The sequence below is a fragment of the Maniola hyperantus genome, chromosome 19 (assembly GCF_902806685.2).
Source record: "Maniola hyperantus chromosome 19, iAphHyp1.2, whole genome shotgun sequence".
Lineage (NCBI taxonomy): Eukaryota > Metazoa > Arthropoda > Insecta > Lepidoptera > Nymphalidae > Maniola > Maniola hyperantus.
This window is the reverse complement of record NC_048554.1, coordinates 3,385,810-3,408,196: the sequence shown is the minus strand read 5'-3', so window position 1 is coordinate 3,408,196 and position 22,387 is coordinate 3,385,810. Positions and strand designations below refer to the sequence as shown.

Genomic DNA, 22,387 nt, shown 5'->3' with positions numbered 1-22,387 from the left:
GACGTTGTGTCCCTCACCAATAATATCATCGACATAATAAAAGGCAACAGCGGGGTTGGGGTTTGTCCTTCAATCATGCCGCAATGAAGCAACGGATCGACGTGATTTTTTAGCGCGGATATAGCTAAAGACCTGGAGACTGGAGAGTGATATAGGCTACTTTTAAGCCAGAAAATCAAAGAGTTCCCACAGAAACTTAAAAACCTTTTTAAAAACCTAAATCTACGCGCGTCATATCAGCTAGTGACAACTTTGGCGCAACGGATCAGTCTGGCTGTCCAGCGCGGAAATGCACCCAGTATTCTTGGCACTATTCCACGCGGGCATGATATGTAGTAATGAGATAAGGCTAGCTTTAAGTTTTATTGTAGTATTTTTAACTATACAATATATAAATAAGTGACTACATTAATAAATCCTTGCAAGAGACATAATATTATTATTATTATGTCAAGCAGTGAGACGCCGACGACGAAGATGACTTCTAGCAGTCGCAAATCGCAATGGATACGCCGCTGCGAGTCGTGTCTAGCCAAGCCTTGAGCCGATAAAGCTAAGAGATTTTCTGCTTGAGCTGACCTGTCGCTTCTTTCATTATGACGTAAGGGGACGTTAAACCGGGTCAACGTATCTACATTTCATTCCAAAAGAGTATGAAATACTTGTGTGACGAAAATTTCGTTCTGACGACATCTCTGGCGCAGCGGTGAGCGCTGAGCTCTCGGCTCTTCTACAGGGGATGATTACTGATATGATACCACAAAAAAACGCGAAAAGAAATATAAAAAATCCTATAATTTTTTAATAGTTTACGATATGTTGCAAATAAAACATCTGACTGACCCTAGAGGTCAACGAACGTTGCGTAAGTAGGCTACTAGGAGTCAATGGCATTGACCCGAGTTTTGCATGTTTTACATTGCGGGTTTCAAAAATACTAAATCACTAAAACTACAAAATGAAGCAGATTGTTATTGGTATTGGATTGTGTTTAGAAAGTATAACAATAACGTTAAGTTTTTTCTAGCATTCTGGTTTCACCCTGTATAAGTAGAAGATCCCCTCACAGCAAACCTGAGTTGTCACAGAAGTCGGACGGGAGCATACAACCGGGAGAACTAACTTTTATTAATATTTAGGGTTCCGTACCCGAAGTATGCCAACGGGACCCTATAACTAAGCCTCCGCTGGCCGTCCGTCTGTCTGTCAGCGGGCTGTATCTTATAATCCGTAGGTAGATCTGGTACAAATCTGGTATCTCCTTCTAAAGGTCGACGTACATTACTTTCTGGCGTGTACTGTACGTATTTTCGCAGTGATAAAGCTCAGTGTCGTACACGCGTACGCGCGCATATGAAGTCCTAACGTGCAGCTTTGGTCACGCGTTAGTTGTATTTTAAGCTTAAGTCTTTATAGATAAAACTTTTATCTACTCAAACTAATATCTGAATCGATAAACTCCAATAGACGGAAGGAAATCCACTTTTCGTCTCGAGTATGCACTGTTTCGGAACATAACGCGATTTTTCTGTCTAAAACAAGCTAGTGTAGCTTCTACGTCAGAGATTAGACGGAATCACTGAGTAGAAAAGATATGGAAGGATTACTGTATATTGTAAAGGAAATTTTAGTAACAACTAGCTCAAGTCCGCGCGAATTAAATTTTTTATCATAGGAAATACTTTTGTCGACTCTAGGTGCCGTCTCTAAATCGATAAACTCAGCTAGGCGGAAGGAAACCCACTTTTCGTCTCGAGCATCCTCTGTTTCAGAACATAATGGGATTTGTCTTTGTCCAAAACCAGCTAGCGTAGCTTCTACATCAGAGATTAGACGGAATCACTGAGTCGAAGAGATATAAAAGGATTACTGTCTTTTGTAAGGGAATTCCAGTATAAATTAGCTGATGCGTCAACTGCATCCGCGTGGATTTAGTTTTTTTTTAATCCCGTGGGAACTCTTTTATTTTCTGGAATAAAAATTAGCCTATCTCCATCTCCAGGATGCCAGCTATCTCTACATCAAAATTCACCAAAATCGGGTCTTTAAGACGTGAACTCTTTGATTTTCCGGAACAAAAAGTAGCCATAAAAAAGTAACCATTAGTTGAGCTACAGTTGACCCTAGTTTAAACCGACTACTTTTATCAACCATAGGAAAACATAAGTGGGAGGATTCTAATAAAATCAATACTTTAAAACACTACACTACACAGTTATTATCAACTCAATATATTATGAGAACAGAGTATGTGATTATATTGTCATATCGCGCTAGATCTGTTGTCATATTAGAAGAGCAGCGCATAGAATAATAGATAAACACCCTTTATCGTTTTATCATCATCATCATGATCAACCCATCGCCGGCTCACTACAGAGCATGGGTCTCCTCTCAGGGTGAGAAGGGTTTGGCCATAGTCTACCACAGTAGCCATGTGGGGATTGGTAGACTTCACACGCCTTTGAGAACATTATGGAGAACTGTCAGGCATGCATGTTTCCTCACGATGTTTTCCTTCACCGTTAAAGCAAGTGATATTTAATTACTTAAAACGCACATAACTCCGAAAAGTTAGAGGTGCGTGCCCGGGATCGAACCCCCGACCTCCAATTAGAAGGCGGATGTCCTAACCGCTAGGCTATAACAGCTTTCGTTTTATATCGTATCGTATATTATAGTATCGTTTTATATATTTGGATTCTTATTAAATAGTAGTGGTAACAACCGGGACCGACTCGACTGCTTAGCGAGCTCTTCGAGGGAGGAAAGACAGATGCTAAATTCAGACCTCCTAAGCTCTTTAGCTTTTTTGAGGCTCGATGCTTAAGGTTTGCTATTCGATGGTCAACAGCTAACTCAACGTCGCGATAGAGTACCGGTAGGTACCACCTTAATCATCCATTTCCATCGAGTGACTTCGTATCGCTTATCGACATGTTGTGATAAACATAATATTATGTATCTAAATATATAAAAGGAAAAGGTGACTGACTGACTGACTGATTGATCTATCAACGCACAGCTCAAAATACTGGACGAATCGGGCTGAAATCTGGTATACAGATAGCTATTATAACGTAGGCATCCGCTAAGAAAGGATTTTTGAAAATTCAACCCCGAAGGGGGTGAAATGGGGGTTTGAAATTTGTGTAGTTCACGCGGACGAAGTCGCGAGCATAAGCTAGTTAAATATAAATTGGTTTTATTTTCAAAAATACAAAATAAAAATAAATATAATAAATATATTTAGAGGTTTACTCTGGCCATACACTGTCAAGTTAACTGGACGCCGCTTCAAGACCGCTGCAAACTTGAACGGTAAACTTGATCGTGTATGCAGAGTGAACTAGAGTGAGGAAACTCCCGGTTTAATCTTGTGTCAAATATTAGGCTATGCATGACGTGAAATCAAAGAAAAATAGGCTATTCATACCTACCTAGGTCCTAGCGTCAAATGTAGGAACATTTGACGAAGCCTCGACGTTTTGTTACAAGGTACGGAACTGTCGTGAACTTTGGTGTATGGCCAGCGTGACATTGACACGGCTATGGATACAAACGATTTCCTTCCAGTGAAGCAAGAGCATGTCCAAGCGATTTGAAAAACGTTACATTTCTTGCTCCATTCGGTTGCAACTTGCAACCTTCATGATTCACTTCCTACAGCAGTTAAAATTTTCTAACCTTTTTCAGCAAAGATAACAAAAACTACCTGCACTCAGAAGCAAAATGATAACTAATGTCTACCGCAGATATCCGATAAATGTTGGCGAAAAGAAAACACAAGGCGTTTACTAATTTAACGCAGACAGAAGTCACAAGGAAAATATGGCATAGCATTACATAATATGCCGATTTTAAATAGAACATCGTTTCTCAACATAAACCACTGTCAGATAGCAAGTAGTACATAATTTAAAAAGTTTTTAAAAACCCGACAGCTGTTTGCACTGCTATCTCAAGTCTGTCATGTTTATAAATAAACAAGTAATTGAAAAAAAATCACATTTGAAAATTGCGCCATATTAAGTATGTCTACCATATTAAAAATTTCAAAAAAAGAAGTGTTAAGTTCGAGATGATGATGATGGATATGTACGGCGGGGTGATTACGTAAAACGTTGCAGTAGTGACAGCAGTAGCAATGCAACAGTTAATTTGCTATCTCTCTTCTTCTTATTTTGCTTTGTGGCTGTGTCTCTCTCTAGCCGCTGTTTTGACAGCAATGATCGCGAGATTTACGCCTGTCGCGAGATACGTAATCACCCCGCGGGAACAGTGTGTAGGCTCGACCGTACCAAAGGGAGATCTCCCTTACAGATACAAACATATACAAAAAATCGAACGTGTGTGTGTGTTCTTACTGAACGAATGTTCCCCAACGATATTTGAACAACTGACTAAACCCTTCTTTACAGTGTATTTACTTTCAAGAAACGATAAGCTACTTAATCTTCTAAAGTACCTACTCGGAATTCGGATAATACGGAAAACGTTTAGAGAATTCTCTTCCTGCCTAAAAAGTAACCGATTTTTCCTTATTTCTTCAAAGATCAATGACGTAAAGTACAATAATAACTAACTACTTTAGTTAGTGGTTTTTACCGTTTTCTTGACTCATTGTTTCATTGAAAACTTCGGAAGTGAATTTAGCCAGCTGATGCCCGCGACTTCGTCCGCGTGGATTTACATTTTTCAAAATCCCGCGGGAACTCTTTGATTTTCCGCGATAAAAAGTAGCCTATGTGTTAATCCAGGGTATAATCTAACTCCATTCCAAATTTCATCCAATTCCGTTCAGCCGTTTTTGCGTGATTGAGTAACAAACATTTACACTTTCACATTTATAATATTAGTAGGATAGTAGATTATACATTATTGTATAAATGTGTTATATAGACTTATAGAACGTATATGAAGATAAAATATTTAAACAACCCTGCAATGCCATTGGAACAGCAAAGCACAATGCAAAGCAAAGTAAGTGTGAAAAGAATACTGAAGCGAGCTGGAAAAGGCCGCTTGGGCTCATTTTGCTCGTAAAAAAGTTTTCTAGGTCGGCTGGCCTGAATTCCTTATAAAAAAATGTTATTATAGCACATACGTAACGTGGTTAATGTAGCAGAAATGTGTGCTTATAATAAGAAAGCGGATTTGGATTTATTAATTGATGACTATTTAGCCAATGCTCAGTGAGGCATAAGATGTCAATATCAAAAAGTTCCGTACCCAAAGAATAAAAAATGGAGCCCTATTGATGTCACAGGTCTCTAACTCGTAGACAAAATGAGTTACAAACCTGATATTTTGGTATTTGGTGTAAAAGGTTGACCCAAAACTAAATATTAAATTAAAAATTCAACTAAATTATTTAACAGAGGAACCCATACCGCGGTGCAACGCCATACATACTTTCTGTAGGAGCAGGTGGAGGAGGAGGAGGAGGTGTAGCATTCAATGCTGAAATCCAAAGCGGTACGGCACCTCAATGCACTGGAAACGCATTGTATGGCCTTAATCGTATGTGATAAGTACCTACGGATAACGCAGACATCCAACGAGAATAATCAGTCCGACAAAATTCGACGAAAACATAACGCAGAACGTCCGAAAATACGATAATTTATGGTCAATAGTTTCACCCCCTTTGGGGGTTGCCCTTTATCGAGGGACACACAGTATAACTACAGATAAGCGGGCCTTTGAAAATCTAAATTGTACTTCTATTATTATACCAAACACATTAAGTTAGTAATTTTTCTGACAACATAATAACGCGACCTTTCCATCAATTACGACACGGGCGATAACTTAATGATAGACGTAATGACGAAATGTACTAGCAAAACGATTAGTGCCAGACCGTACGATACTGTGACAGTTATTGCTGTCGTAAAACACCTTTTAGTGATTTTTAGTACGAATTAAATGTAATTTACGGGGTACTTGTTTTTTTACATAGTACTTTAAATATTTCAGTGATTTAAACTTAAATGTTTAAGTATTCTATTAAGAGTACGTACGGTAGGTACACGGTGCCTTCAAAAATACGCGTGAAAAATTAGGCATGCTCTTGCAATCCGCAGTAGGTAAGTGACGGGCAAGCGAGTTGCGCGATGTTTTGTAGTTTTGACAACGTAATCAGTGTTTGGTAACACCTTTATAAAACTAGGTAATTCTAAGATTTGAAATAAAAGTATGCGATATCCGTGACTGAATGTAGCTTTTCAGTAAAAAATTCCAAAGAAATTCTTTGATTTTACGGCATAAAAATAAAAACACCTATCTCGGTACTAAATTCGGGTTAGTAAATAGGTAAATAAATTAGACCAAACTCGGTTAACCGGATGGGTTGTGAAAAGAAGACAAGCAGAAATAATTTTACTGTCTTGCTTATTTTGGGAACTACAATAATAAAAAGACAAACCGATATCTGGCTATTTTTAAAGTATGGTTTATAGGAAGCCAGTGCGCTGGCGCCAGTCTTACTGGCTTGAAAAATAGACGGGCGCACTATTCTCGCCAGCGGCGTTGTTAGCCAGCGCTGACTTGGCTTGAAAAAGTAAACACTGTTTATACAAGGGCAATACCAAGCCAGTGCTGATCTTCAAATAAGCAATGCTTAATAGATTTAAGACTTAAATTAAAAAGTTCCTACATGATTTTCGAAAACCTAGATCTACAGTACACGGCCGATGTACATCACTTTCGGCCGCTTACTGTACATGGATCAAGTCGTGGGTAGCTATCTTTTATTTTATGTGATATAGAGATTGCTTGTAAGTATTCTGGAGGCATAGGCTACTTTTTGCCCAAAAAACGGAGTTCCCAATGGAATGTTAAAGGTGGATGGAATGCTAATGATGTGTGGAGCCCATTATCATAATAATATCCACTAGTATTTCTAAACCATGTATTTGGGTTTCATTCTAAGAAGTTATACGTCAAGTAATTTACAAAGTCATTATAGTTCCTAACATATACAAATCTATATTCCCATAATGTTTCCTAATAACATACAAATACATGCTGTATGTTATTAAACAAGCTATACAAAATATAAAAATCCCAAACATTTTGTGTCTAAAGGTAGCCATGAGCATATCTAGAAATATTAAAACAAAGATATTAAGTATTCTAAATAAATACTTAATTTCATTATTTTAATCGAAGTAGCAGGAAAAGGCAACTTCTTTCTTCAGAAAATTAAAATTTTGGTAGGCGAGGAATTTGGTAAAATATTTTCAGGTAAGGCTGGAAAAGGTTTGCAACTTCTTTCTTCGAAAAAGGATTGGATTGGTCAGGAATCTGGAAGGAAATAATAAAATGGCATCATACAAGGAAAGAACATTTAAAAAACACGAGTTCTTTAGTAAGGTATGTAATTGGAACTTTGCAACAGGAAAACATAAAGAATGTGATGAGGTAAAATGTGTTTATGACCAATTACTTCAGTATCAATAGTTTGGTATTGTCTAAGCATCACCGTTACATAAATAATAGAATAGAATAGGGTCACAACCCTAAATCCTCCTAATCACTACCCTAATAAATACAAAAGTGTGTTTGTTGCTTTGTTCGTTTATCGGTTTTTGGTTTATCCTTCAATCACATTGCAATGGAGCAACTGATCGACGTGAATTTTAACATGGATATAGTTAAATACATGGAGAGTGACATAGGCTACTTTCATTCTCCAAAATCAAAGAGTTCCCACAGGATTTTTAAAAACCTAAGTCCAGACGGACAAAGTCGTGAGCAGAAACATTTTCTGGGTTTTATATAAGTACTAGCTAGCTAGCTAGCTGATGCTAGTACTTATATAAAACACAAAAAAGTTTTTATGTCTGTTATAGACTTTGAAACCATCGAACCGATGTTCCCCAGACCAGTTTCTTTTTTCAGTGATGTCTTCTAGGCAAGCCATACTTAAAATCATTATTAATATATGTAGTACTTATGTAGCATTCAACAATGTGAGTTAACTTATTATTAGTACTAATTCAGTAGATCTTATATATATTATTTGAGATCTAAATCAAACAAATCAAACAAATCTAACTAAAACTTCTTGCAGAGTAGAATGATTCTGCATTCTACTCTGCAAGAAGTTTTAGTTAGATTTGTTCAGACAACCAACTTAGCACCTCTGTGCAGATATACTAACAAATAGGAAGAATATAATCACACGCTTTTATGTTAAGTAGATACTTAATTAATCTCTACATAGTAAGGTACTACACGTCTCGTGCATTACTGATTTACACATTTAAGTAGGTACTTTTGTAATTTAAATAACTAAGTATTTCAAATTACAAATATTTAAAAGTATAAATAATTTCAGTGAATACAATTAACTATTAAGTAGGTAAGTACTAAACTTACTTGTAATTATTATTTAAAATCTACATTTCATAAATTTAGATAAGACGTCAACACTTTTTTGTGTAAATTAAGTAATTATATCTTAATGTCTTGAATTGATAATGATAAAAGCTCGACCACATAAACATGATACTAAGAAAGTAATCTGGTTGCATGTATTTATGTACCTACACAAACAAAGTCACAATAATAAAACTAAATGATTGTAAGTGTTGAAGAGCAAAATCTTTACCTACAGAAAAAATCACAGTGCACAATCAAAGTAGGTATTTGTATTGCATAAACTGTTTACGACACTAAACAGCAAATTGAATAATTTAATAAAAAAACCACCTTAGCATCTCCCACGAAGGTCTTCTAAATATAGACATCACGCGTTCACGGCATCGATGTTTACATAAAATACATTGTAAATAAACAAATAGATAGGAAAACTAACCTTTTAGACCATCCAGTGGAGAATTCTGAATAACTTGCGCCAAAAACGGATCAAATTCGCACACAAGATATTAAACAGTCCAAATTTACTGCCAAATCCAAAACACTCGTGTCTGCTTTTCACACAGTTTTATGAGATGATATCGTACGAATACCATAAAATGTTTTACACTCTGCTTTAATAAAATATATTATGGTGAAAGTGCGAAAAAACGTTTTCGGGAAACAAGGAAATTCCACAGCTGGTCACCTACTACCGCAAACCGCAATATTCAACTGACATTTATCAAAGTGACGCTTGGAAATGGGGCTGCCAGGATTGAATTATAATTCGCCTGACAGCTTCCGTGGCTCGATTGCGGTAGAATGACAGCTATAATGTCACGATCGCAATCACCTCTGAAGCTCGGTCACTATTGGCTACAGTGTATTGTTGCAATAAAAATAGTTAGCCAAACTCTACCATAAATTCAGCCAAACACAACAATAATTAATTATTGATGCAGGTTTTTCAGAATCCACTAGTGATTTATATTTAGGATGTCTTAATTAAATATTAATCGTATCAGTGAAACATTAATAACTAGTTTGGGGCCACCGCAAAAGGGGGTTTCAAAAGGAGAATTACCATCGATTTGAATTACTATCCATTAGTTATCATAAAGTCACAATAAGGCGGAAAATTGAAAAAATAGTTATAGTTAATAGTTAGTTAGCTATTTATATTAAAATTTTCAAACTCACGATAAGTAGTTACTTACTAAAATGAGTAAAATTTTGATCACTTTAAACAGCTCGAGTTAATAGTTTAATATAATATTCATAGTAGGTAATTATTTTAGTTGAACTGAGTATCGAAATTGGTTTCAATTTCCCTTAAACAGCAGGAAACTTGTTGACTCTGGCAACATTGAACAGATTGACAGAACAGAACGTTTCGATTTATGCAGCTTAGAAAAACCAAAACATCTATTCCATCTCCGAAATTATAATCTTTAACTTTCCTTGGTTTTATTTTCACTTCCATTGATTCAATTAATTTATTACATTATAAATTAAATTTTACATAATATTTCGCAATGAAACCCAAAGTAAATAATTACCTACGTGCCACGTTTTGCGTAGTACAGCTACGAAATGTGATACCTATAATTAATTTATATTATACATATTACATACTTAGGTAGTTAGGCAGGTTGGGTAGGTACCTACCTATGGTCACGTTATTGGTCATACGGTTGGGTGATTTAATTCTTATTTCGTAGGTATAAACATTAAACTTGGACGCATTATCACAGGGGCGTAAAATAGGTACAATCAGCGAGTCATGCACAGGTCCACCTTAGACTGGATACACAAGCCGTGTGAGATTTGTTCTTGTACCTATAGTTACCAGCAATTAAATTGTCGTCTCTGACCTACGACGGGAGTGCGCAGGTATTGTTCCACGCGTTCGTGTACTGTGTACGGATGTAGCACTCACACTAATGCAGATGGTAAACGCAGGGTGTGGTGCGGCGCGTAGGCTGGTATGCTCCGCTCTCCCGTACGTAACGCCCCACTTACACCTGAAAAAGCTATTGTGACGCCTCTCGCGGTTTAAATTCAGGGACGACTATTTGATTGGAGCGGACTATACAATGCGGTCATACGCCTAGTGTTTAGATTGAAGTTTGGACTACAGTCTTCATGTTTTGTGCTCATATGGTGCTCACCATACCTACCACAAATAAACCCTGCCCAGGGTTGGAAAAAACAAAACGTTTTTGTTTCAAACAGGATTAAAACATGTTTAAAGCTGAAAACCCTACCCCATCCCATATTTTCCTAACTAAAAAACACTTTTTTTATTCGGATACACAAACCCTTGACTGCAATCTCACCTGGCTAAGTTCGTTTATACAGCTTGGAAAATCTCCAATTTATTATTATTACCCAACCTTTAGCCTTTATTACAGTGGGATTTCCACTTTTCTAATAATTCCGTAACATTCTCTCGATACGGATTGATGTCGACCAGTATGTGGGTGTAGAGGTGATGCAGCGTCACTGACTCTACTTTGTACTCTAACGATGACAATCCTTCTTTTTTATACCTACTTCGCGTCGTACTTAGGAGAAAGTACCTGTACAAACAAAAGTTTATATCATTTTTTCATCTCACTAGTTCGAAAACTCAGGAATGCATTCGGTAAGGCTTTTTTGTCGTTCGAAATCTGCATCGAAAAATCCAATGAAAAAGTCTATTCGAAATTCGAACGTGGCGTACCTACTATGGTCATGGTCTATGGATCGTTTTTTCTCCCTATTAAAAGATTGAAGAATAAGAAGAATGAACCGTTCAGAAATCGGTTCGTCTGGTTCTTTTCTGTACTTCTTGTGTTTTATTTTCGAAAAAAATTGTTAATTTTATCTCGATCTGTCGTAACCTACCCTACTAAACCTACTATAAGTTTTGTTTATGCTTTCTTACCTTAAACGATTCGCAGGTGTGCTAGGACGATGAGGCAGAGACGTGTACCGCGAAATGTTTTTATTGTATCTCACTACTGGATAACCTGAATAGCGAATTCTGAAAAAGGAAAATACTACTATACTATAGAAACTAGGTAGGGTACGTACTTCATCATTTTGACCATAGGCGTCCACTGCATACATAGGTGCAAAGGACATAGGTATTTTGTAGGAACTTCCACACACCACGGTCTTACGCCGCCTGAATCCAGCGGCTCCCCGCGCTCGTTTGATGTCGTCTGTCCACCTAGTGGAGGGTCTATCAGCTGAAATCTGACAGTACTAGTATTTACAGTACGCGACAGAAAGTAATGTACATCGACCTTTAGAAGGGAAGGATAGCAGATTTGTATAGCGGTGTCTCTGTCGTTGAGACCGACAAAACGTCATATAGGTATGAGTGACAGAGACAATACACTACAAAGCTAAAACGCCATTCTAAAGGCCGATGTATGTACCTCTGCCGCGTACTGAATGTCAATTTTCAAAAATAGATTTGTTGCAATAGCCGTGATGAATAATATTATTATTATTATTTTTTTTAATTCAGATACAAGTTAGCCCTTGACTGCAATCTCACCTGGTGGTAAGTGATGATGCAGTCTAAGATGATAGCGGGCTAACCTGGAAGGGGTATGGCAATTTTTATTAAACCCATACCCCTTTGGTTTCTACACGGCATCGTACCGGAACGCTAAATCGCTTGGCGGCACGGCTTTGCCGGTAGGGTGGTAACTAGCCACGGCCGAAGCCTCCCACCAGACCAGACCAGAAATTTAGAAATTATAAAATTCCAAACCCCTGCCAGGAATCGAACCCGGGACCTCCCACTATTAAGACCACAGCGCTCACCACTGCGCCAGGGAGGTCGTCAAAAATTAATAATACATAATAGGTAGTTATGATCACAGAATAATATAATATCAAGGACTCCAACATCAATGGGTATATGATCAATGGGTGGCCTACCAATCAGGGGTCAAAAAGTATGGCGGCAGGGATTTACTACCAATGAAATTTGAGTAGGTAGGTCTTTATTTGCTTTGTACAGAAGTTTGAAATGCCTGTACAGTTAGTACAAGATTGAACAATGCATTTATCGTTTATCGTTTCGTTTACTCCTCACGGTCAATGTTTACGTATTGTCCGGCAGTATGAGTTGGCCATAACAGTCAGTATTGGACTCATCGAGTAAAAGAAATAGTAAACGTGATGGTCCAACTCTCGCCACAATTTGTCTCTCTTACACGTTCGCAAAAAAAGGGGGACAGATATACGCTGCCATTTTGTTGAGTTTGGCATTTATTATTTCGTTTATTGACGTTTTTGACAGATTGACAATGACAGATTGACAGCGTGACAATGACAAACAAGTGACAGTCCACCACTTAGTCTATGGTGTGTGTGTCTATGGTAATTTGTCTAAGATCACTAAAAACCTCAAGAAACTTGTGTCCAGAGCCAAATTTTCATCAGATTAAAAAAAAAGTTACCGCTTTCTAGTCTGTTACTCTGTCATTGTCAGTAAAAAAATAAATCAAAACAAACCAACGAAACCAACATAACCTTTTATCATAACTGAAACTGAGAGTTGAGACTGAAACAAACGGAACAATCGCTTTAGTTTTAACTAGAAAACTGAAGTTTTACTGATTATTAGGTATATATTATTGTACGTAATACAACTTTGTAGAAACAACTTCGACAAGGAAGCTGACAGAAAAATAAGCTGGGCTGGGCAGCATTTGGAAAATTGCGTCAAGTCTTCAATTCGTCGATACCCCAAAGCCTAAAGACGAAAGTCTTTAATGAATGTGTCCTACCTGTGATGACGTATGGTGCTGAAACGTGGACACTGACGGTTGGCCTTGTCCACAAGTTCAAAGTCGCTTAGCGGGCTATGTTGGGTAACTCTGAGGGACAAAATCCGTAACAACGAAATCCGTTGGATGACCAGAGTGACTGACATAGCCCAACGAATTAGAAATCTGTACTGGCAGTGGGCAGGCCACGTCTGCCGCAGAACCGATGGGGCAGACGTGTTCTGAAGTGGAGACCGCGTATCAGCAAGCGCAGTGTGGGACGACCTCCAACCCGCTGGACTGACGACCTTAAGTAAGTTTACTCTCTCTCTTCGGATCACGCTCACATAATGTACTAATTACTAGGTAATACAAATCTCTTGATCTGAATTTGGACACATAGACAAGTGGCCAGGTTTGAAGAGTATAGTTAAATCATAACATAACTTCATATGTACCTACCTACTTAAATAATTACTGTTTACTAGGTACCCTAGCATTAAATGAGTTCAAAAAGGGCTGAGCCATCATTAATAATTATATTTGTTAGAACAGTTTTGACTACTGACCGCTTGATAAATGACAACACATTTTAGACATAATCTTGTGGTACACTGAAGTTAAAGTTGCAATAAAACATCTAGGTAATCTATTACAGAAAGGCAACTCTTTAATAATCAATTCAGTTTTCTTTGTTTAAGACATGTAATTAAGTTCGGGACCTTGAGTTTGAGCTGTATTTTAGTGTATGTATAAAGGTTATCTGTCTATCTATCTGCTGGCTTTTTACAGCTCATCCGTTCAACCAATTTTGACAAAAGGTACAAAGATCTTTCATCCTGGGGATGGATATAGCCTATTTTTAAATAAACTAGGCTCTGAAAATCGAACAGTTCCCACAAGATAAATGAAGTTGCGAGTATAAATTATTTAGTGTGGAGCTTTGTTACATGCTGGAGAAGGAGATAGGCTACTTTTACCCTTTAAATCAGCGCGGATAAAGTCACGGGCATCATCTACTTATTAATTAATATTATAAATAAAACTTAGACCTCATTAAGATAGATAGTAAAATAAGAAGAATAGTTCTTGTCTAATTAGCAATTTAAAAAATTAAAGATCAATAATTTCTATTTTTTCAGTGATAACTGTGGACCAGTTAGTTACGTTATGTTAACAACCTGTGAATGACCACACCACCTGCCTAATCCACTTTGTTAGAAGAATGCAAGTTGATTTTGCTGCATCAAGACTACACTCTACAGAATCCTCATAAGTCATCTAAGTGCAGTAACACTGCGCAACAAACTACAGTTTTATAACAATATAAAAATTTAATAGTAAATAAAATGTTTTTTGTCTCTGCTTTTCTATTATGAACATAGTGTTTTTATAGCTAGTCATGCCATAAGATTCTTTTATAGGCATTTTAATTCATACCTACATACAACGGGCTAGCTTTTGAGACTTGCCGCCTTGATGGAGAAAAGAAGAGGAGATAGGGACGTTCTGGAGTCTCTGGATTCATCCATACAAAACGTGAGTGAGTCTCTGGCTGAAGGAGTGAAGGGGTTGACTTACCCCGCCGCCCCCTACCGAGGCTGTTTTAAGTCAATGACAATTTTATCAAAATTAAAAATCATTTAAAAAAGTATACATCCCCGGCGGAAAATCACTCCTTCCAAGGGAATGATTTCCCTCCCCTCCCTTTTACCTCAGCTACCCCCATCAAGGCTGCACGTTTCAAAATGTTCATACAAATAAACAAAATTGAAAATTGCCTGTTACGTTCTCAATAAGCTCATAATTAAAAAAATTGTGAGCTAATCTTTGAAGTGTTGAACCGATTTTGATGAGACTTGGTGCACAAACAGTTGGGGACAGTGTGGCTAATTCTGTTAGACGAGGTCTAAATGTATTGCTATCCTTTTCTGCAGTGCAGGGAGCTTATGAAAGGAACAGCAATACACATAAACCTGTCATTTTAATTTAGTTTTGATCATAGATTCCCGGAAATATCCAGGCAGGCAAATTCCAGAATACTTTTTAACTATTATTAGTATCATCTGAAAACTTACTTTTTTTAGGATGAAATAAAACAAATTAAATTCTTTTGTTTTAATTTAAATTAGATACTATAAGTAGGTAGGTATGCGTATAAGTATTTTACATCAGCTGTAAAATTCATAAGGTGTATTTAAGTAGGTACATCATAAACAGTTCAAATTATATAGGTATTCTACAAGTCTGATGACCCCCAGGTTAGTTGCAGTCTTGACTCTTGAATTAAGTTAGGTTCTAGTGGCCCTAGCTTAGGTAGCTGGAAGATAGGCAACATAATCTGGTAAGTATAGGTTAGGTACCATAGATGATCTGCAACCTGAAAATAATAATTTATTTTAGAAAAATACTTAATATAATAAGCTAGCTAAATTTGGTAGGTAGGTCCATTTCATACAAAATTTTACTAACTTATACCCTTCTATACTAGATTGTGCCCGCGATTTTGTCCGCGAGGACTACACAAATTTCAATTAGATAGATCAGTCAGTCAGCTTTTCCTTTTTTATATATAGATAAATTAAGTACCTACTTTCTTGTTTGTGAATGGATGCAAGTAATGGTAGGTAGTAGGTAGGTATTTTCTGTTATTGTATGTATGTTTCTTAATATACCTGGTAGGTAGGTACCTACCTAGGTTTCTATTCTGGTGAAAAAATGGGTTGATTTTATCAGATGTAGGTACCAACTTATATGTATAATTGAATCATAAATTAATGTAAGTAGGCACCTACTTAGTAGGAAATTTGAGCCACACGTTTGATGTACCTACCCATAAGGCTTAGAATAATATTATGTAGGTATTAGGTACCTAGGTATAGGTAGGTAATAAATTGTGCATATCTTACCTTTGCCTCAATGATCAAGGTGTGACATACTCTTTGTGATCGATCTTACAACGCTACAAGTAAATGCATTCTGCGAGCTATATGTATGGATGGCTATCGCTGCACAAAATGATTCATCCGAGATGCACTATTATCATTATCTATCATTTTAGCCTGTGGATGTCTGTCTTCTACATCCAGTCATCGCTGCACAAAATGATTCATCCGAGATGCACTATTATCATTATCTATCATTTTAGCCTGTGGATGTCTGTCTTCTACATCCAGTCATCGCTGCACAAAATGATTCATCCGAGATGCACTATTATCATTATCTATCATTTTAGCCTGTGGATGTCTGTCTTCTACATCCAGTCATCGCTGCACAAAATGATTCATCCGAGATGCACTATTATCATTATCTATCATTTTAGCCTGTGGATGTCTGTCTTCTACATCCAGTCTTGAGGCATCCTCATTCAGCCACTTCACGTTAGGTACCTACTCTATAATATGAACGGTCCATCGGTCGGTACCCCACTAGGTACTTGTAGGTATGCTGTGGTACCAAATCTCAACTCAGTAGGAACGCAGGCATGGATTGTTCACTGCCACTTCAACTTGCTGGGTGGTTTCGACTATGTGAGAACCTGTTTCTTTGACGGATGCTCAACCAAGTACGACAGGCATGGATTGTTCACTGCCACTTCAACTTGCTGGGGGGTTTCGACTATGTGAGAACCTGTTTCTTTGACGGATGCTCAACCCAGTACGACAGGCATGGATTGTTCACTGCCACTTCAACTTGTTGGGGGGTTTCGACTATTTGAGAACCTGTTTCTTTGACGGATGCTCAACCCAGTACGACAGGCATGGATTGTTCACTGCCACTTCAACTTGTTGGGGGGTTTCGACTATGTGAGAACCTGTTTCTTTGACGGATGCTCAACCCAGTACGACAGGCATGGATTGTTCACTGCCACTTCAACTTGCTGGGGGGTTTCGACTATGTGAGAACCTGTTTCTTTGACGGATGCTCAACCCAGTACGACAGGCATGGATTGTTCACTGCCACTTCAACTTGTTGGGGGGTTTCGACTATTTGAGAACCTGTTTCTTTGACGGATGCTCAACCCAGTACGACAGGCATGGATTGTTCACTGCCACTTCAACTTGTTGGGGGGTTTCGACTATGTGAGAACCTGTTTCTTTGACGGATGCTCAACCCAGTACGACAGGCATGGATTGTTCACTGCCACTTCAACTTGCTGGGGGGTTTCGACTATGTGAGAACCTGTTTCTTTGACGGATGCTCAACCCAGTACGACAGGCAAGGATTGTTCACTGCCACTTCAACTTACGGGGGGGTTTGGGCTATGTGAGAACCTGTTTCTTTGACGGATGCTCAACCCAGTACGACATGCATGGATTGTTCACTGTCACTTCAACTTGCTGGAGGGTTTGGGCTATGTGAGAACCTGTTTCTTTGACCGATACACTGCGCACATCACAAATTACGCCGCTGAACCAAATTTAAGTTACACAATCACGAAGGTTAGCTTTGACTACCTTCCCAAACATTCTCCTTGCCTCCGTGGGCAAATTAAGGCACTTCACTTATTAAATTTCATCATTTTGTTTAATTATCAATAAGCTTTCACGCTTCTCTCACCGAGTATTTTTTGGTGAGTTACAATTCGACTATCGACTCGTATCCATAAGCGAAAATGACGTCATTTACTAGTTTTAGGACGTCAAACTTAGGACTCGTACTGCCAAATTACTCGATATTGGTATTGGTGTAGGTAAACGCAAACCATTCTCGATGGTGACGTAGTTATGTGGTAATTGGTATCGTAAAGTTGAAAGCTATACTCGCAAACACTCGATCATCTTTAGTTCGCAATATTTCCGCTGTGTCGCTGCCTGTATATGTATGGAAACAGTCGATTTCGACTTTGGTATTTTTAAAACTATGAAATCTTATACTAACTGTACTGTTCGTAAAAACCTACAATCTAGAATCTAAGAACGTCAAATATTGATCCTCACCGCCAAAACATATCGTCATCTTCGCCGCCCCAGCCCCAGTACAGGTTGGAGTAACCGTTGACTTTCTCGATCGCCTGTGGCTTCATAGATGATACACCACCAAACAAAGTGCGAAACTTTGGACTGAAACGAGAATCATAAGTCCCGCAAATTGCTATTGCGCAGGAACCATGTCTCATTAACATCGAAATGACGTCATTTTGACGTCAGCCGAAATAAAAATATACCTACCATCAGCTATAAACTTCAGTCTAGTGCTGACGTCACTAAAATGGTGCCCACGCGCAATAGCAATTTGCCGAACTCATCCTATAAAAAATCTTTTTCTAAGAAAATTAATCATGTTCTAATTCAAAATCAAAATCAAAATCAAAATCTATTTATTTGTTGAAATAGGTATATAATAATTTCTAAAGTTTTTCAACTCAAGCCAAGAGTGATTACAATTTACGTTTTTTATTATTTTTAGGGTTCCGTACCTCAAATTTAATGATTCTAGGTCAACGGGAAGTACCCTGTAGGTTTCTTGACAGACCGACAGACAGACAGACAAGAAACTGATCCTATAAGGGTTAAGTTTTTCCTTTTGAGGTACGGAACCCTAAAAAACTTTTTCTGAACTTAGATAAAGCTACCCTTATCTAGTCAGGTAAATAGTAGGTACGTACTCAGTAACTTGTACCACAGAAGCACACATATGCCTTGGCCAGGTGGGGCAAGAGTACAGGATCCTGTTGTCCAAAGGCAGAAGGTCCACGTCGTGAAACACCACGCAATCCCATGACCCGAACTTCTTCAGCTCTAGGTAGCCGGCGTTGAATAGACGACCTCGGTTGAAATTGTCTGTTCCTATAATTTTAAATTCATATAGGTACCTACTTAAAAAGATCACTTTTAAACAGCAGTGTTGCTATATGAATTTATTAATATAGTTTGCGACAGGTCGAGACTCGAGATAGCAATCAGAGTATGAGGCGGGGTACGAGCCGCACAACGAGTTAGCCCGGGGATGTGCGGGTGTGCGGGGCGTTCCCTCCCCGATTGCCATCTTGACCTGTCACGTATCTACTATATAAGTAAGTTGTTTTGCAAAGAAAGTACTTAAGTAGGTAACCTATGACTAGGGTGGAATTTTTAGGGTTCCGTACCTCAAAAGGAAAAACGGAACCCTTATAGGTTCACTTTGTTGTCTGTCTGTCTGTCTGTCTCTCTGTCAAGAAACCTACAGGGTACTTCCCGTTGACCTAGAATCATGTTTGGCAGGTAGGTAGATCTTATAGCTGAAATTTGGGGAAAAATCTGAAAACCGCGAATTTAGGGTTAGATCACAGAAAAAAAATTAAATTGTGGTCATGAACTAATAATTAGTATTTTCAACTTTCGAAGTGAGTGACTATATCAAGTGGGGTATCATATGAAAGGTCTTCACCTGTATATTCTAAAACAGATTTTTATTTATTTTTATGCACCATAGTTTTTGAATTATCGTGCAAAATGTCGAAAAAATACGACTGTAGTACGGAACCCTCATTGCGCGAGCCTGACTCACACTTGGCCGGTTTTTATTCATAAGTATACTTACGTTAAAATTCGAAGGAAACGTTTCACTGTCTATTATGTTAGAATAATGAAAAATATCACCCTCTCTTTGCCGGTGTCATTAAAAGCCTTAAAAGTATTTTGGAAATGGGCAACTTTGTAATTAACTGTGAGAAAACTAGTTTTTTTTTTATATTTGACTTATTTCGTAGCTCTAGCTATCAACTTAATAGTATTATACATCTTACTTGAATTTACTTAGGAAATCTATTTTATACTTAGAAATACTGTATTTTTTATTTATTTATTAAATTAACTAACGGCTACTTACACTAATACATTTTAAAAAAAACTTAATTCTGAAAATATTACTTACTAAATGTAGTCGCCAATTATAAGTTAATACAACATTTACAAACATATGTGACAAAATAAAAATACAAACATCAATAAGATTACAGATAATACTTCCTACTCAAGACTTCCAATATACTGTATACATTTACCTTTCTGTTCAATAACAAAAATTCTGTATTCCAATTTCTGCCGCATAAGGAATGGATGAATATTGTATAGAAAAACAGGGAGGTTAGCCTCACGATCTCTGTGAAAATATCAATTTTCAAGATGAAAATTTATGCAGAGGAATAAAATTTTCGCGCTCATTTTGCTCTGCATATTTCCATCTTCATTTCGCATTTTGAAACATCTGAGATGCTGAGAAATTATTGAAAGCTCTTAGTTACTATTACTATACAAATATTTAAAATAGTCAAATAAAAACCTCAAATGTCCGTGTGTCCAATCAAAAAGAAATTATTTTGCAAGTTCTTGCATTTACCATTTTTATATCAAAAATATACCAAGTGGGGCATCATTTGAAAGGATTTTACTTGTTAATCTAAAACATATTTTTATGCATACTTAATAGCTTTTGATTTATCGTGCAAAATGTCGAAAAATCATCTCTGTAGTACGGAACCCTCGGTGCGCGAGTCTAACTCGCACTTGGCCGATTTTTTGTCGCTCCATTACACCTAAGTACAGTACGCGGCAGAAAATAATGTACAACTGCCTTTAGAATGACATTTCGGCTTTGTAGAGCGTTGTCTCTGTCACTCAGGTATATTATGACGTTTTGTTGGTCTCAACGACAGAGACAATGCTATACAAATTCGCTATCTCCTTCTAAAGGTCAATGTACATTATTTACTGCTGCGTAGGTACTGTACTTACTCGTAGCTTTGGTAAAAATACTTAACAGAGTTTCCTACACAGACACAGATGAGTGAATAATTTCTCTAATCTGTGGTTTCCTAGCTTAGCGTACCTACCTCGCTCACCGCTTATATACACCGCACATCTGTAGTGGAAAGGCAGCCAAAGTTTCGAGATGGAGGTAGGTTAAATAGCTCACCTGTAAGGCACTAATATGCCGACTTTGTGCCTGGCTTTGCATTCATCTGGTTGATAACAACCTCCTTTTTGTATCATTGGATATTCCGTCTCCAATGAAAATGTTCCTAATGTTTTGTTCAGTACCACTTTTGTATCTACAATAAATCCAATAAGGTTTTGAAAAGTTAAGATGGAAAATTCTGATGAATGAATACAAAATTGAACAAATATATTTTACTTACCAAAGTTGTTCCAATCTAGGAAGCAAGTAGGTGCAGCTTGCGTTTGCTCTTTTATCTTCGAATCTAAAACAGGCACATAATCAGATAGGTAGGTATAATATGAATATGAATATGCTGAAATTTTTGTGGTTGTCTTCCCGCGGCAGACCGCTTTGCCCTTTGTAGTTATACTATCGAAACAACGAGTTAAACTTAAAAAATAAAAATGTTTTTGTTTGGAAATAATTAAAAAAAAAGATTATCAACTCAAAAATGTGAGAAAGAATAATTCACTAGACATAACGTGATCCGTACCGTACATCCACCCGAACCGCGCTTCCAATAAAATGAAAAAGTTTAGAGCAAAATAAGTTCTCGCGCGTTGTGGTACGCCGTATTACTATTGGTTCGAGGTCTCATTCGAGTTTTGTTTTCTCGATTGTAAATTTCTTATTTATACTCTGATAATTTTTTATAGCTCGATTGTAATACCATGATTAAATCATCTCGCTTCGGGAAAACAATCATTACAATTTCAGCGTGTATACTTAGGTTGGTTCGCAATTCAAAACTAAGTTTTTGATGAATTATAGGTACCTACTTACCCACCTACTTAGTAGGTACGTATTATCCTCTACATCAGCGTTTCCCATTTGCCGGGTCGCGACCCGGTACCGGGCCATCAAAATAAAATACTGGGTCGCAACAATCCCGTCTTGTTTTAAAAACATTTCCCACTATCGATAAACGCATCGTAAATATTCGTAAGGCTGAGACCACAATACTGCGATGCGACGTCGTAAAAAAATGTCAGCTAGATTTTCAACACTAGTTTACCTTGAAGTGGAACCAGATCTTAGGATAAAACTGCCGTCATTTTCCGCGAACTTGAATTCTTTAGTAAAAAATAAGGAGCAGCTCCATAACTTCGCACTAACATTTTGTGACTAAATAGGCGATACCAAAGTATGTAGTAGGTAGGTACTAATAAAACCTTTTTACTACTACCTAATAAATGTGTATTATTTTACCTAATGGAACCAGCATGGGTTTAAAAATGTTAAGTGGGTCACAAAGGGGCACTGTGAAAATTACCGGGCCATGGCAGAACAATGTTTGGGAAACACTGCTCTACATTTCAAAGAAA

General features: G+C 37.5%; 2 protein-coding genes across 4 annotated transcripts in view; both read right to left on the bottom strand.

Moving 5' to 3' along the window:
• The window catches only part of LOC117991247 (beta-1,4-N-acetylgalactosaminyltransferase bre-4-like), a 152,237-nt gene extending 143,115 nt beyond the window's left edge, over window positions 1-9,122 (bottom strand). For all 3 annotated transcript variants that reach the window (XR_011237854.1, XM_034978817.2, XM_034978816.2), the window contains exon 1: window positions 8,828-9,122. The gene's annotated coding sequence lies outside the window, so the exon portion shown is untranslated. The remainder of the gene's footprint in view (window positions 1-8,827) is intronic.
• Window positions 9,123-10,768: 1,646 nt separating this feature from the next.
• LOC117991457 (beta-1,4-N-acetylgalactosaminyltransferase bre-4-like) lies at window positions 10,769-21,304 on the bottom strand. Its single transcript, XM_034979055.2, has 7 exons — window positions 21,262-21,304; window positions 21,039-21,174; window positions 20,128-20,225; window positions 18,751-18,931; window positions 18,083-18,205; window positions 11,300-11,398; window positions 10,769-10,952 (listed from the first exon to the last, which is right to left on the bottom strand). The coding sequence occupies exons 2-7, from the start codon at window positions 21,113-21,115 to the stop codon at window positions 10,769-10,771; spliced, it is 762 nt and encodes a 253-aa protein (XP_034834946.1). The 5' UTR covers window positions 21,116-21,174; window positions 21,262-21,304.
• Between the last annotated feature and the right edge of the window lie 1,083 nt (window positions 21,305-22,387).

Bases quoted from the DNA above. Each gene is read 5' to 3' on its own strand.
- LOC117991457 (XM_034979055.2), bottom strand. From the start codon at position 21,115: ATGATACAAAAAGGAGGTTGTTATCAACCAGATGAATGCAAAGCCAGG. The intron at 18,206-18,750 runs GTACGTACCTAC...TTCTCGTTTCAG, and splicing joins TCTGTGGTACAAGTTACTGA to TCCAAAGTTTCGCACTTTGT. The intron at 11,399-18,082 runs GTGAGGATCAAT...TTCCTTTTTCAG, and splicing joins GATGACGATATGTTTTGGCG to AATTCGCTATTCAGGTTATC.